The following is a 14,875-nucleotide window of genomic DNA, read 5'->3' as shown; positions in this document are numbered from 1 at the left end:
GTTTTACTTCTATTTGTTTAAAAACATCTTATCAGTGGTTTAGTGTTCTTATTCTAATCATACTGACATACAGTGGGGCAAAAAAGTATTTAGTCAGCCACCGATTGTGCAAGTTCCCCCACCTAAAATGATGACAGAGGTCAGTAATTTGCACCAGAGGTACACTTCAACTGTGAGAGACAGAATGTGAAAAAAAAATCCATGAATCCACATGGTAGGATTTGTAAAGAATTTATTCGTAAATCAGGGTGGAAAATAAGTATTTGGTCAATAACAAAAATACAACTCAATACTTTGTAACATAACCTTTGTTGGCAATAACAGAGGTCAAACGTTTACTATAGGTCTTTACCAGGTTTGCACACACAGTAGCTGGTATTTTGGCCCATTCCTCCATGCAGATCTTCTCGAGAGCAGTGATGTTTTGGGGCTGTCGCCGAGCAACACGGACTTTCAACTCCCGCCACAGATTTTCTATGGGGTTGAGGTCTGGAGACTGGCTAGGCCACTCCAGGACTTTCAAATGCTTCTTACAGAGCCACTCCTTTGTTGCCCGGGCGGTGTGTTTTGGATCATTGTCATGTTGGAAGACCCAGCCTCGTTTCATCTTCAAAGTTCTCACTGATGGAAGGAGGTTTTGGCTCAAAATCTCACGATACATGGCCCCATTCATTCTGTCCTTAACACGGATCAGTCGTCCTGTCCCCTTGGCAGAAAAACAGCCCCATAGCATGATGTTTCCACCCCCATGCTTCACAGTAGGTATGGTGTTCTTGGGATGCAACTCAGTATTCTTCTTCCTCCAAACACGACGAGTTGAGTTTATACCAAAAAGTTCTACTTTGGTTTCATCTGACCACATGACATTCTCCCAATCCTCTGCTGTATCATCCATGTGCTCTCTGGCAAACTTCAGACGGGCCTGGACATGCACTGGCTTCAGCAGCGGAACACGTCTGGCACTGCGGGATTTGATTCCCTGCCGTTGTAGTGTGTTACTGATGGTGACCTTTGTTACTTTGGTCCCAGCTCTCTGCAGGTCATTCACCAGGTCCCCCCGTGTGGTTCTGGGATCTTTGCTCACCGTTCTCATGATCATTTTGACCCCACGGGATGAGATCTTGTGTGGAGCCCCAGATCGAGGGAGATTATCAGTGGTCTTGTATGTCTTCCATTTTCTGATGATTGCTCCCACAGTTGATTTTTTCACACCAAGCTGCTTGCCTATTGTAGATTCACTCTTCCCAGTCTCGTGCAGGTCTACAATACTTTTCCTGGTGTCCTTCGAAAGCTCTTTGGTCTTGGCCATGGCGGAGTTTGGAGTCTGACTGTTTGAGGCTGTGGACAGGTGTCTTTTATACAGATGATGAGTTCAAACAGGTGCCATTCATACAGGTAACGAGTGGGGGACAGAAAAGCTTCTTACAGAAGACGTTACAGGTCTGTGAGAGCCAGAGATTTTCCTTGTTTGAGGTGACCAAATACTTATTTTCCACCCTAATTTATGAATAAATTCTTTACAAATCCTACCATGTGAATTCATGGATTTTTTTTTTCACATTCTGTCTCTCACAGTTGAAGTGTACCTCTGGTGCAAATTACTGACCTCTGTCATCATTTTAAGTGGGGGAACTTGCACAATCGGTGGCTGACTAAATACTTTTTTGCCCCACTGTACAAGGTATATATATATATATATATATATATTGGCTATATATATATATATGGCCAATTTCCATCATATATATCATATTTTCTGTGTAAATTCTCTGTGGTGCGTTTTTCCACTCTTTAATTTTATATCAAAAACTATCACTAGCAAGACAAATCTCATCTCATCTGGTGCAGTTAAGTAATGATAGTATAGCCACAATTGCCAGGAGAATGTTAATCCCTTCTCCTTTCTGTTTCATAACCCGAATAACGGATTTCATTGCCCTCATAACTATAGAGGGAGGCTTAGCTCATTATTGGCCATAATCCAGTCTGAGAGTTCTCCCAATTGGCGGCGCAATAACAAATCAGTATTGTCCTTGGTATAGAGAAGGTGGAGATGTTAACAAAATCATTGCAATGGAGAAAAAAAACAATTTCTGGCTGAAAGGTAACACTGCACAGGACTACAGGGTACAAGGCTGTAGTGGAGTGTCCCTGTTTAAGTCCCTGTTTAATTTTGCTTGATCACCACTGCTTTATCTAAAATATTCATTAAGTCAAGAGGTAAAGCTCTAAGATTTAAATATTATTAATGCACCTTGATCTCACTGTTTCACCAAAAGTTATCATTAGATCTTATCTCTACAAATATACCATGCATTAAATGACATTAAAAGACACATTACGGCAAGAAGTCACTGGATACAGTTGTACATATCATAAAACTGTGGTGATTAACTGTTTCATGTAGTGTCACATGCAGAAATTCAATTTTTCCACAACATAGTCTCTGCAATCTAACTCCTGTCAAGATCTCATACTGAGTACAGAGGTGATGACTTTAAAGGCCATAGCATATGGATTACATCATTTTTATACCCATCAATTATGGTGGCATTGCCATCCTGTAAGAGCCCACTTTAAGTAGGATAGAGATGTTTCATTATGCAATGATCACTTAGAATAACTTTGGAATTACTCTTCCCTTTAAAGAAAAGGCTGGACTCCAATCATCAAATGCCCCACCGCAGCATAACAGAAACACCTGATTCCCACAATGATTGTTAATTTTTCCATTTAACTTTTCACCTGCTTATATAAATTGGATTATGTAAACTATAAAAACCATTCATCACAAACAGCAGTTACCACCATAGTCTTACAGCTGAGTTTGACAGTCTTCATTTGGAAAAACATGTTTAGTAAACAGATTTTTGTAAAACACACACAAATATAGCATTTGCCATTGTGTGGTTTCAATTAAAAGATGCTAGACAGACTGTGGAGTGTGCCCATCAACAACAGCATCCACTCTTCACAACTGCCAAATGTCTAAATAACCACCCACTTCTGATATTTACTAAAATTGCTTCTTTTTTTTAATGTTCCTGAATATAATTTTAACACTCCTTTCATGCATTTCTGGAACTAAATCATTGAATTAAACTCTTCAGTCAAACGTCTGCTTTTGTGCGACTGAAGTTCATTTTTATTCTGCGGGAATTCAGTTTCAACCATTTTGTTTTTTATAGTATTTACTTGCTAATAGGTGATTTAATTGCTCTAAACACTCGGTATCTTTCAGAAACACATTTCACTACTGCCCAGCACCCACATCCTTGAACAATGACAAGCTTTCAGAGAGGACAGAATTAAAATTCAAAGGCAAGGCGGTTCATTTTAGTTCCAGGAACCCCTGTGCAAAAACACTTGACTGATTTTAATCACATTCTTATTTATTTCAGCTTAGAGCTTGACATGACTTTTTAAAACCCAGTGTTGATTTTCACTTTATTTTCACAGTGTAACAGCACCATCTAGCAGGTTTCTTTAGGAATTAGTGTTGCTCACTGAAGCTATTAGACACGCTCAATCTAAAAGCCTTGCCTTCACGGCACTGCTGGAATAGTAAACATTTATTTGAAGAATAGGCTTTTACTAAGAGTACTTTATCTCCCTGTCTGCTGTGCAATCACATTGACTCAGGATTACTGTCTACATGTGTCTCCACCGCTCGGCTATAAGGCTGCAAAAACAGAAGGAATGACTCATGGAATATGATTGGCGTTTGGCAAATACCACAAAATCTCTGTCTGAGAGTCGCCGCATTACTCTTCCCATAAACAGAAATTAGAGTATAAACAGAATTTGCATTAAAAAGGTTTGCATTTTCTGAGGAAAATTACCTTACTCATCAGATACAATGCAGTGGCACAGTCTGTGTTTGTTTGAATTTAAAACAAGCACATTATTACACAAAAAATGAGCCCTTTAACTTATATGAACAGAACTGCCACAAAGCAATTATGAAGCATTTGTTGAGAATAAAAGATTTGATATGATAAAGTTCTCGTCCTCCTGAAACCCATTGTTTTAAAAATTGTGCTTAGGTACAATGAGACTATTCAAACAGAAGCTGCAGGTGTGAACCTCAGTAGTAACAGAAACAATAAACACTATTTCTGCGCTTCACCTCATTATATATACTCAAGTGCATTAAAATGCAAATGCATGCTTAAGCTGCTTTAACAAACACAAAGCCTGCACAGTGCCCTTATTACTTTGTGACTGTGGGATCTTTTCTTTCACGTCACATTAATGAAGCCATTTATATTAGTGACAAATACGATCATCCTTCTCTCCTTCTTACCTCTTTATTAACTCCATTTGCAGCTGGTGTTTAGTGTACTGGGGTGTGTGTGTGTGTGTGTGTGTGTGTGTGTGTGTGTGTGTGTGTGTGTGTGTGTGTGTGTGTGTGTGTGTCATTAAAAATGTATAACATCTCTCCAAACAGTGTCCTGACAAGCCACTCATGCTCATTGGATATCAGTCATTAAAATTTAGCGGAAAGGCAAAGCATGGCCTAGGCAGCTATCAGGTTACTCATTCAGGCTACGGATGAATTTTTCAAAGTCCTCTTACCTCTACAGGCACCGCTGCTGATGTCTCAAGGCTGTGCGCTCTGACATTGCCGTTGTGCGTTTCTGCCGTTATTGTAGCTGGGGTGTGACAAAAGCCAAATCAGCAATAACAACATGACTCTCAGGGTGACTATACTGATTCATTTAGTACTGCTCTTTGACAAGGCTGATTCTAAAAAAGGTGAGTTGCCATTCTTTATCTTGATGGAGCAATGCTTAAATTTCATGGGAGTGCTTTATCTTGCAGGTACTGTATATAGAGAGAATGGTGGGATCCAATTGTTCAATGTCAGCTTGTAATACACTTTCACGGTGAACCATGACTTCTTTCTCTGAACTGAAATGAAATGTTTTTTCTGTTTTGTTTTGTTTATTTTTTGTCATTATAAGGAGTCAAATGTGGAGGAATCCTCTCTGCTCCATCTGGCAATTTCTCCAGCCCAAACTTCCCAGGCCTATACCCCTACAACACACACTGTTCCTGGCTAATTGTGGTAGCAGAGGGCTCCTCTGTCCTCCTCACTTTCCACTACTTTGAGCTGGAGTACCACGCAAGCTGTGCTTATGATTACATTAAAATATACAATGGCATATCTGAGGATGAAGGGAACCTCCTCGGGACATTTTGTGGGGACATCTCTCCACCTCAATTCACCTCTTCTTGGAATGTCATGTCCATCATCTTTCATTCAGACCGCCATGTGGCCTACAGGGGCTTCACTGTTGGCTACAGAAAAGGTAGCTTGTTACACTTAATGCAATGTGACAGGGATAGTTGGCCAAAACTTGAGTTGATTTTGTCCGGCCATGTTTAGACAGTTTAAGTCGTGTCTTGTAAGTGAAATTTCTTGGTTTTGACCTCACTTAAATATTGTATATTATATTCAATTAGAGCTCATACGGATCCTAGTGGCTGCGTAGATGAGGCAAATTTCACAAAACCATAATGCTCACAGTGAAAATATTATCGTGTTTACAATTTAGTTACTGTTTTATTTTCTAAAAGTTGCAGAACTATTAGCATGACTAGAAATGCCTGAATTGTTGCCTAAACTTTGGACTAACAGTTAGCTATAAAAATGCAGCACACTGAATAGAAAGCGTGCATGTGATTTCCAATGCAAATCTAAATCTGCATTTTTTCTTCTCTAGATATGTGTGGTGGAGTCCTGACTGGACTATCTGGAGTAATTTCTAGCCCAGGCTACCCCCAGGAGTATAGCAACAATGCCGACTGCTCTTGGGCCATCCATGTGTCTAACACAACTGTGGTCACCTTGGTGTTTTTGGACTTCCAGCTGGAAAACAATGAAGGATGTAACTTTGACTTTGTAGCCCTGTTTGACGGCCCAACAGTCACCCACCGGCATCTGGGTAAATACTGTGGGACAGATAAACCCCCCAACATCATCACTACTTCCAACCAACTTCTCGTAGTCTTCAAGTCTGACTTCAACATTGGGGGACGTGGGTTCAAGGCCTACTATTATTCAGGTAGGTGAATTTGATTTCGGCTTTCTCACATCAATATGCAAAGTCCTTTTGTATTTTTTCTCCTTGAGTGTTCATGTTTTTGGTGTAAATGCAGAAACCTAAAGGTAATTTTTTTTCAATTATCAACAATTTGACATTCGACCTAAAGCAAATTATGTTTAAAAACTTCTGTTCACTCACAGAACAGAAAATCTATCTTGAAACCCACAAAAAAATCTATTTCAAAAAGCTAAAGATCAACAGGGAACATTTTGTGAGAATGTTGGATTTTAAAAAACAGAGAACAATGGATTTTATTATTGGCTAAAGGTATTGCAGCTCGACTGAAACAAGCCACAGGAGATATCAAGAGCATGAAACAATATACCCTAACAATCTGATCAAATAGAAGCATTTCAGTTGCAAAGAAAAAAATCCTCTTTCATAGAAACTGGGTAAACACCACCATCATAAACACAAATGTGAAGGTCCTTGACTGGTCTAGGGACACTCGAGTTCAGTCGAAACTGCAGAGTAACTTTTAGAAAGCTGCTCACAGACTGTGCCCATTTGACCTTGTTGAGCATAAGCCAGCTGGCAAAAAGGATAAAAAAAAAAAAAACAACTTGAAGAGACACCTGTATAAATGCCATTTATAACCCCCAGCCCATCACAGATCTAACACAGAGAGGCAGACAACCACACACTCTAATAGTCACACACGCAGCCAATTTACAGTCACTGATTAAATCAGTCATATAAACATGTCTTTGGTCTGTGGGAGTTAAACAGAACATCTGGAGGAGGCTCTGGTAATGTCATTTGCCCATTTAAAATTTATTTGCCAGACACAGTGACCAGGATCTTAAACATAAACTTTTAATCCGAGACTTACATGAGGCTGCATGGAGAGGATGAAGTACAAAAAAAGCCAATCATAAAATGAACGCAGTGCAGCAAGCTAACATCTGCAATCCAAATGACTATCTGATTGGCTGTACTTTAATAGGTGAGTGCCAGCAGGTGCTGTCTCATGTGAGTGGCAACTTTAGCAGCCCAAATTTCCCCAACATCTACCCAAACAACATTAACTGCCACTGGAGCATCACTCTAGCCGCAGGCTACCGCATCAAACTCTTCTTCCCCTTAATGGACTTGGAGGACCGCAACAGTTTATCAGATGAGTGCGACTATGACTCTGTCGCAGTTTATGATGGGAATAGCCAGACGGACGCTCTGATGGGACGCTGGTGTGGCAGGGAGCATCCTTCTTCTCTCGTCTCAAAGGGCAACAAGTTGCTGGTCGTGCTCAGCACAGACAGAAATGAAGCACACAGAGGATTCACCGCTTCTTATCAGGGAGGTAAATATTCCTTGTACAGGCGTATGATTAACTTCTAAAATATCTTTTTGTTAACTTTTTCCATATCATTCTTATGCTGCTCTTAAAAAGTGTGATTTTTTTTCCTCAATCCAAGTGGTGCCTGTAAATGTTAGCTGCACAAGATCAGAATTCACCATTGTGATACCCCAGCAGTCCTTACCTCAGCTGGACCGTGAGAGCATCTACTTAGGAAACCCGACCTGTACAGCGCAGTTAACGACCACTTCATACAAGATAGTGGCTCAGTTTGTCGACTGTGGTACTGCCAGCCAGGTGACTAACATGTTCTCATTTACTGGCACACTATAATAGGCAGCAATTTGCCCTATTTAAACTGCTAAACAATTGTTGCAGACACTTGCGACTTGCTTCTATTAATACTGTATCTAATGATCCCTTACAGAAACATCGGAACATCACCATGCTTGTAAACAAACTCTACATTGATTTCTCTGATGGGAAGCAGGAAAATGTACAAGAATATAAATTGCAGTGCGATGCCCTGCGGAAAATAGCATCAGTGTCCATCATTTCTGCAGAGGAGCGTCGTCTGGAGGAGCAGGCCCAGCAAACTGACAATGGTAGCAGTGGCAGTGAAGGGGATCCAGAAGCTGAGCCTCATGATTTGAGCGATATTGTCTTTATTAGCATTTGTGTTCTGGCTGTTATTCTCATGGTTATAGCTATTGTTTGGCTAGTGCTTCTTTAGATATATATATATATATATATATATATATATATATATATATATATATATATATATATATGTGATTATATTAGCTCTTCTTCATCAAAGACAGGACTCCAGTGCTTAAGTTGTCATGCTTTAAATCATGTTTCGTATAAAAATGTTCATTTACAAGACAAAAAAACAATGCACCTGTTGAAAAAGAATGCCTACATTATTACATTACAAAAAGGAATAGCATTAATATCATCACCTACAGTATTCTTTACAATGATTCATGTGCAGTTGCAAAAAGTGCTAGGCTACTGATGTGCCACAAAAAGATTTTTTTTAAACTTCTTTACAGAAAATCAAGAAAACAATAAAAATAAAATGTAAAAAAATGTGTGCATAAAATCCTTCTCCAATTGTATTAAAACTATTTTCCATATACAGCTGGCTCTACATAGTTTATTATTCTGTTATTTTTTGTATTTAGAGACCAGCTTGTTGACTGCTATTGTGCTGTTCTTCACCTGAGCTCTGACCTCAGGGTTGTGTTTGAAGGCAAACACAAGTGCTCTAACAGTCCGTCTGTATGAAGTGCTGACCAGTCGGGAGCTCTGGTGAAACACTTCCCTCTCGATGTTGTCTATAAGACCAGAATCTTCCTGTAGGTGAAAGATGAACAGAAATATTTCAGGAATGAGTCAGACAGACAACAAGTAGCTGTAAGATGAACAAGCATTCAGATACTTCTTATAAAGAACATGCCAGTGCTGGGAATGGAATATTTTAAATTAATAAATGTGCATAAGTTAAAATACACTCGTAAACAGCGATCAATAAATCATATATGCTGATTTTCAGGCTTACATTCAACATGTAACATGATAAGGAAGGAAACGGGAAGAAACGAAAATAATAAAAAAAATAAATCTTTCTAAAGCCATGTTTCACGATTGCCCTGAGATTCTCCATCTTACCTTGACCTCTAGTGCTTCAGACATGAGCCTTCTAGCGTTGCTCCTGAGTCCTTCAGACTGTTTGTCCGAGCGCACTTCAATGGATGGCTTATTGGAATTCTCCTCGATGAACGTCCTCCAGTCCGTGTAAACCTTTGCTGCCATTGAACTTACTTCGGGATCCAGATGCTTTCGCATTTTGTTGACAGTGTGACCTTAGCAGAGAGATGTTTTGATTACGTATGTGAATATTGTGAATTTGACTGGCCTGGCATTTATGAGGAGAACACTGTTTTAATGAGTGGTTTGCTCTTCAGAGTTATAATTCTCATGTAATAAGAGAGTAAAAGCAAACTCAGCTCACATGTAAGCTGTTATTCGTGTTATAAAGGTTGGTTGTGCAATCTTTGAACTAAAATGGAAACTTAAATGACTTTCTAACGACAGCCCATCTGTATAAAGAGTTATTAAAAATTGTGTTTACCTATTTTCGTGGACTTGAGCACCTCCTTGGAAGGGACCTTCTTACTCAGCTCTTTCAGGGCAGTCAGCAGGTTGTCTTTGCTCTGTTCTGGCAGCTCCAGCATTGACTTGTAACGCATGATGTCCTCAATAACAACCACTCGCTTTACGAAACACAAAAGGCAAGCAATTACTACATAAATGCGTTAACACACAATACATGCATGCCTAATGTCTTACCCGTAGAGATTCAATTGTAGTCTGTTTGTACACCTTTTCGTCTGTCTTCGATTTTTTAGGTGCGTCTCCCTTAGGAAGCCGCACTACAAACTTGTCCATGTTCAAAGGCAAGCCAGGAAGCTTCTTTGTAGAAAGAATGAGATTGACAAATTTTAATACAACAGTTTGACTAAAAAGAAGCCGATTTCCTACGTGGTTCAGCTAACAGCTACTTTCTGCCTTTCGGGTAACGTTGTCTAACTCAAGCCAAATTTAACTGAATAAATGCTTTGCCAGTGTTAATTATGTAATTCCGCTATAGTCTACTAAAGGATAGCTCCATATTATCGCTACAACTGCGATAAATAATCTCTTTGATAGAGCTAACAGTAGCTGGATGGCTATGGTAAATAATGGCAGTGGCAATGTTGCCTTTACGTACACTCGGAAACAATGAATCTCTTCAGCAGATTAGAAAGATGTGGAAGCCCTCGTGTACAAAATTTCAGTAAATAAATGACCAACGTTTTTGTATAATATGAATATTAATTTTAAAGTAATATAATACTATTATTATATTAGTATCATCGCTGGTATTCTCAGTAAAATGTCTTTTGAATAATTTGGCCTTATCTTCCTCTCTGACTTTTCGGATATCAGTCTTTTTTTTTATTTATTATTTTTGCTTCGGAAAACAATACAAATGAACACATTGATTTTTTTTCCACTATTTATTGTTTGATTATTGTTACTGTTAGGATTTTAGGTTTTTTTTAGTCAAAATATTATTGTTGAGTATTTGTGGATATAGTTTACAAAGAAAAAAAAGAAGACGGAAAACACAAACTGTTTACATTGAATACAAAACAGAACTTCTCATGTTGGAACATTGTTTTCCAAACAAGATTTTAGGGTTTTTAAACTTAGCAAACCTTAAATTTAGCAAACTCTGAAAAAAGTCTCGCGCGAGATAAAGTTCCCGCGAGAACACAACCCGATAAGGAGAACGAGGAAGAGGATCGTGTTATTTGTTTAGGTTTTGGCAGGCGAAATGGGGTCTCTTTCCTCAATTGTCTGCACTTTGGGACTCGCCGTCCTGTTCGCAGGCACCTTAGTATCTTCAGATGTATTTGACAGCGTCTTGGGAAACACTGCGTCCTGCCATAAATCATGTGAAATGACATACAGTTTGCATACCTATCCTCGGGTAAGTTGTCATATTGAAAAGGAAAGCGACTGCTGCTACCATTAGCTAGCTTTTGCGTTTAATAAGTGGACAAGCGTGTGTTTTTTCCTTTTTTGCAATGCATTTTTCTTCAGCGAATATTGTTTGTGAAGGACAAGTTTTGAAAGTGCGTCATCTTTCAGCTGGATATCCTTGTTTGTCGAGTCATTCAACTGGTCCTCCCGTTTGTTTTTTATTGTACAGGAGGAAGAACTATATGCCTGTCAGAGAGGCTGCCGCCTGTTCTCCATTTGTCAGTTTGTCCGTGACAGCGAAGATTTAAATCAGACCAAATCCGAGTGTGAATCAAGTAAGCTATGCACTGACCCAGTTAATTCACAGCTGTGCTGTCGAAGAGGTTTGCTAACTAATTACGTGCTATGCTCGTAACAATAAAGTATTTCTTACAATCTGCTTCCGTTTTAATACATCCAGTTCCATGGTGTAAGCTTGCTCTAGAGACTCTTTGTTCTGTATCCACAATCCAGTTTGATCTGTTGGCTCTATCATCTATTATCGCTCACCTCTTTCAAACTTCTGCAGCCTGTCACGAAGCCTACACCCAGTCTGATGAGCAGTATGCATGCAACCTGGGCTGTCAGAATCAGCTCCCCTTCGCTGAGCAGCGAAATAAGCAGGTATGACTGTGTATAACGCATTCACGCAGTGGCTTCCACAGAACCATCTGCAGTATTAGTAGTTTTTTTCATAGTTAGTTCAGATTCAGTGAATGCATTTAACTAAAGTTTAAATGCAGAGACTTGAAATTGCTTTTGCAACTTTACTGTAGGGATGGCTTTGGTACTGGAGCATGCAGCTTTCATTTAGGTCAGCTGTTTGATCTCTCTTGATTCTGTATTTGTTGCATTTCAGCTCCCACTTTTAAAATAATCCTTTGTTCAATATGTTTGTTTGTTTTTTTTCCCCCAGTTGGAGAGCATGATGCCTAAGATTCACCTTCTGTACCCATTGACTTTGGTCCGAGGTTTCTGGGATGATGTAATGAGTCAGGCCCACAGCTTCATCACTTCCACATGGACTTTTTACCTCCAGGCTGATGATGGCAAAGTCATCATTTGCCAGGTAAGTAAAAGAAAACCAACCCCCTAATCTACCAGATGCAAAACAATGCACTTCACCCTGGTAATGTGCAAATGTAATGGAGCAAAATGACTAGGAAAAATAAATGAATAAAAATCTGCCCTATATTTAACAGGCTGTACCTGAAATCAAGTTCTTCTCCCAGTTTGAACTGGAAAAATATGTTAAAGAGGAACCTCAGAAGAGCTGTAAGAGTTTCATTCATCCTCTTAAAAAAATAAATAAAGTAATTAGTTAAGGACGAAAGTAGTTTTGATCTCAAAGAATGTGTTAGGTTAAGGCAGACATCACTGAATATCTTTCTGAGTTTGGTTTCTTGTTTTCAAGTTCCTGGACTGAGCAGCCCTGTATTTAAGGACTACGAACGCACTTTAATCCAGGAGAGGGACAGAGACATGGCTGGGGACCACACCTATAATGACGAATACAATCTTTTCAGCTCTCTCTCAAGGTTGGTTAGCACATTTCTGTCTACATTGTCCAAGAGGTGCTGTTACTTAACTTGAACAGGATATTAATGGTATTGAGGGTCTTGCCTTTGTGCAGCTACATAACCTTGATACTTATCCTTTACTCCTCAGGAATCCTTGGCTACCGGGGTGGATCCTTACCACAACTCTGGTCCTGTCTGTTTTTGTCCTGATCTGGATCTGCTGTGCCACTGTGGCAACTGCTGTGGATCAGTATGTACCTGCTGAGGTATGATATCTGTTCTTGTTTGATTAAGTGGTTTACAGCAGTTTGTTTAGCACACAAGCTTAATCTGGGCGTATCTGCTATGTGTGAATTTAGTTGCTGTAGTTCTGTTTTTATACTCCGTATAAATTATTTTTAAATGGATAATTGCTTATTGTGCTGTTGCAAAGTTAAATAAGAAACTTGGTTCCACTTTCCCATCTGCATAGTAATTATGAAGCTACAGCTACGAGGTGACTAGCATATCTTGGCACAAAGGTTGGAAATGCCAGTCTTGTCCAAAATCACCCAACCAGTATTTCTAAAATGAGGATTCTCAAATTATGCCCTTTCCAGAGCCCTCTGCAGAGTAATTGCACAAATCTACATGTCATTCATATGTAATAAATCCCATTATAATGTGGCAGCACAGAATGATACCAAAGGACTATTTCTTTGTTTCCAACTCGTCTTTATGCTTTATATGTGTGCCAGTCCTTTGTGGAGTCTTCAAGGAGCTACGTGGACCTTTATCCTCATGTTATAGCAGTGTACTGTCACCAGGGGGCAGCATCAAAATATTTTGTCTCCAACGACAGCTGGTGGCAGAGCTGCAGAGAACACAGAAATCATAACAGACAAATGGCTTCTTTACAGTGAAGAGAAACACTGTTTAAAAACAAGAAAATATGATATCCACTTCTGCTTAATTCAGTTTCTTATGCATACTTTTTCATACAGTGTATATACACTTCTTCCATTTTGTGCCAAATGCCACTGTTGCTCCCTTCAAGCAGATGTTTCAGCCAGTCAGTATTCTGCCTGCGCGTACCATCATTGTGTGTTTTAGAGAAGTGCATGCAAGCATGTCTGCATTGGTCGCATACTCAAAATGCTTCACTCTGTATCACCAAAGACTGGTCTCAAGAAATGTAATAGCCACCTTACTAGACTAACACGGGCAAAAAAGTGACTGAATGAACAGAATACCAGCAAAAATACCAGACAAAGGGCACCTTACAAATAGCGGGTGGGCTTGGTGTGTGCATTTGGGCTGAAGTTATTTCCTGAACAGTCATTTTGACACTTCTGGTTTATATATAGACCAAACAATATGGAAGCTTTAGAGATCGTGGCTGGCAAAAATGTTTTTTAAAGAATTCCTTGAATAATGAGGTTTGTGTTGACAGGAAAAAAAAGAATCATCAAAACGATGTTTAAAAAAAAATTTCTTTTTTTTTTTTTTTTTTTTTTTTTTTTCTTTCAGAAATTAAGCATCTATGGAGACAGTGACTACATTAAAGAACAGAAACTGATTCCATATCCAGCATCCTCCCTGCTGATCATCACCTCCAATGGATCAGAAGAGGAGGCTGGACCACTCCCTTCCAAAGTGAACCTAGGGCAGTCTAACATCTAGAACCCAAAGGGGGTTATTCTCTTTTATGTATAATCTCAAGTTGATTTTTATCCTTTGGCTTAAGACCTGTCCTGATTGTAGTCTTAAGTCACTACTTTCAGAGTCTCACTACTTGCAGAACTTTTTTTTTCCACCCCTATTTTTTTATTTTTTCTCTTTTTGCCTCCTGTCAATCGTAGCTTTTAAAGTTGGAGTGATAGTTTTTCTGTATATTGGCATAATTGAGGCATTATAGCACAGTGACAGCAGTACAAGTCAACTAGGTTTTGGGGGGTTTATTGCAATTTTGGTGTGCATTAGCTCTCTATTCGTGTGCTTACTTTATTGAATGTTTAAATTAACTCTTTGTGACTTGAAGTGATGCAAGTTTCTTCCAAACCGTTAACTTTTGATAAAATAGGTTGCGGTGGTACTGCAGACTTACCCTGTTTGCTTTTATGTTTCTACTGGGGTGATAACCTAACGATATTGAATTTTACAGCAAAATTCTCTGCTCTTTATATAAATTGATAGTGATGGTACAAACAGTAAGTCCTTCCTGCTTAACTGTTGTCTCTTCTTATCATAAGTCAAATTAAATACAGAGTGAATCTAATGTCTGTTTTTTGTTCTTGAAGTTTAAAATGCCAACGTATGACTCCTATTGCAATAGATAATAGTTTGCAAAAGGAGTCGTAGAACTCTTGCTCAATGCCTTCACACAACTA

General features: G+C 39.1%; 3 protein-coding genes across 3 annotated transcripts; 2 read left to right on the top strand and 1 right to left on the bottom strand.

The window, feature by feature from the left end:
- Positions 1-4,457: 4,457 nt before the first annotated feature.
- cdcp2 (CUB domain containing protein 2) lies at positions 4,458-8,177 on the top strand. Its single transcript, XM_004555378.2, has 6 exons — positions 4,458-4,758; positions 4,968-5,315; positions 5,730-6,071; positions 7,060-7,413; positions 7,529-7,707; positions 7,838-8,177. Exons 1-6 carry the CDS (start codon positions 4,692-4,694, stop codon positions 8,141-8,143), a joined length of 1,596 nt encoding a protein of 531 aa, XP_004555435.1. The 5' UTR covers positions 4,458-4,691; the 3' UTR covers positions 8,144-8,177.
- Positions 8,178-8,245: 68 nt separating this feature from the next.
- On the bottom strand, positions 8,246-10,271 carry tceanc2 (transcription elongation factor A (SII) N-terminal and central domain containing 2). The gene is made up of 4 exons (XM_004555305.2): positions 9,769-10,271; positions 9,551-9,692; positions 9,088-9,281; positions 8,246-8,772 (listed from the first exon to the last, which is right to left on the bottom strand). The coding sequence occupies exons 1-4, from the start codon at positions 9,865-9,867 to the stop codon at positions 8,584-8,586; spliced, it is 624 nt and encodes a 207-aa protein (XP_004555362.1). The 5' UTR covers positions 9,868-10,271; the 3' UTR covers positions 8,246-8,583.
- A 457-nt stretch (positions 10,272-10,728) lies between these two features.
- tmem59 (transmembrane protein 59) lies at positions 10,729-14,763 on the top strand. Its single transcript, XM_004555304.2, has 8 exons — positions 10,729-10,954; positions 11,177-11,282; positions 11,516-11,610; positions 11,903-12,055; positions 12,189-12,261; positions 12,401-12,524; positions 12,655-12,772; positions 14,016-14,763. Exons 1-8 carry the CDS (start codon positions 10,799-10,801, stop codon positions 14,166-14,168), a joined length of 978 nt encoding a protein of 325 aa, XP_004555361.1. The 5' UTR covers positions 10,729-10,798; the 3' UTR covers positions 14,169-14,763.
- The last annotated feature ends 112 nt before the right edge of the window (positions 14,764-14,875 follow it).

This window comes from Maylandia zebra, linkage group LG18 (assembly GCF_041146795.1).
Source record: "Maylandia zebra isolate NMK-2024a linkage group LG18, Mzebra_GT3a, whole genome shotgun sequence".
NCBI classification, from domain to species: Eukaryota; Metazoa; Chordata; class Actinopteri; order Cichliformes; family Cichlidae; genus Maylandia; species Maylandia zebra.
Note: the sequence above shows the minus strand (reverse complement) of the source record. Positions and strands in the feature narration are given on the sequence as shown.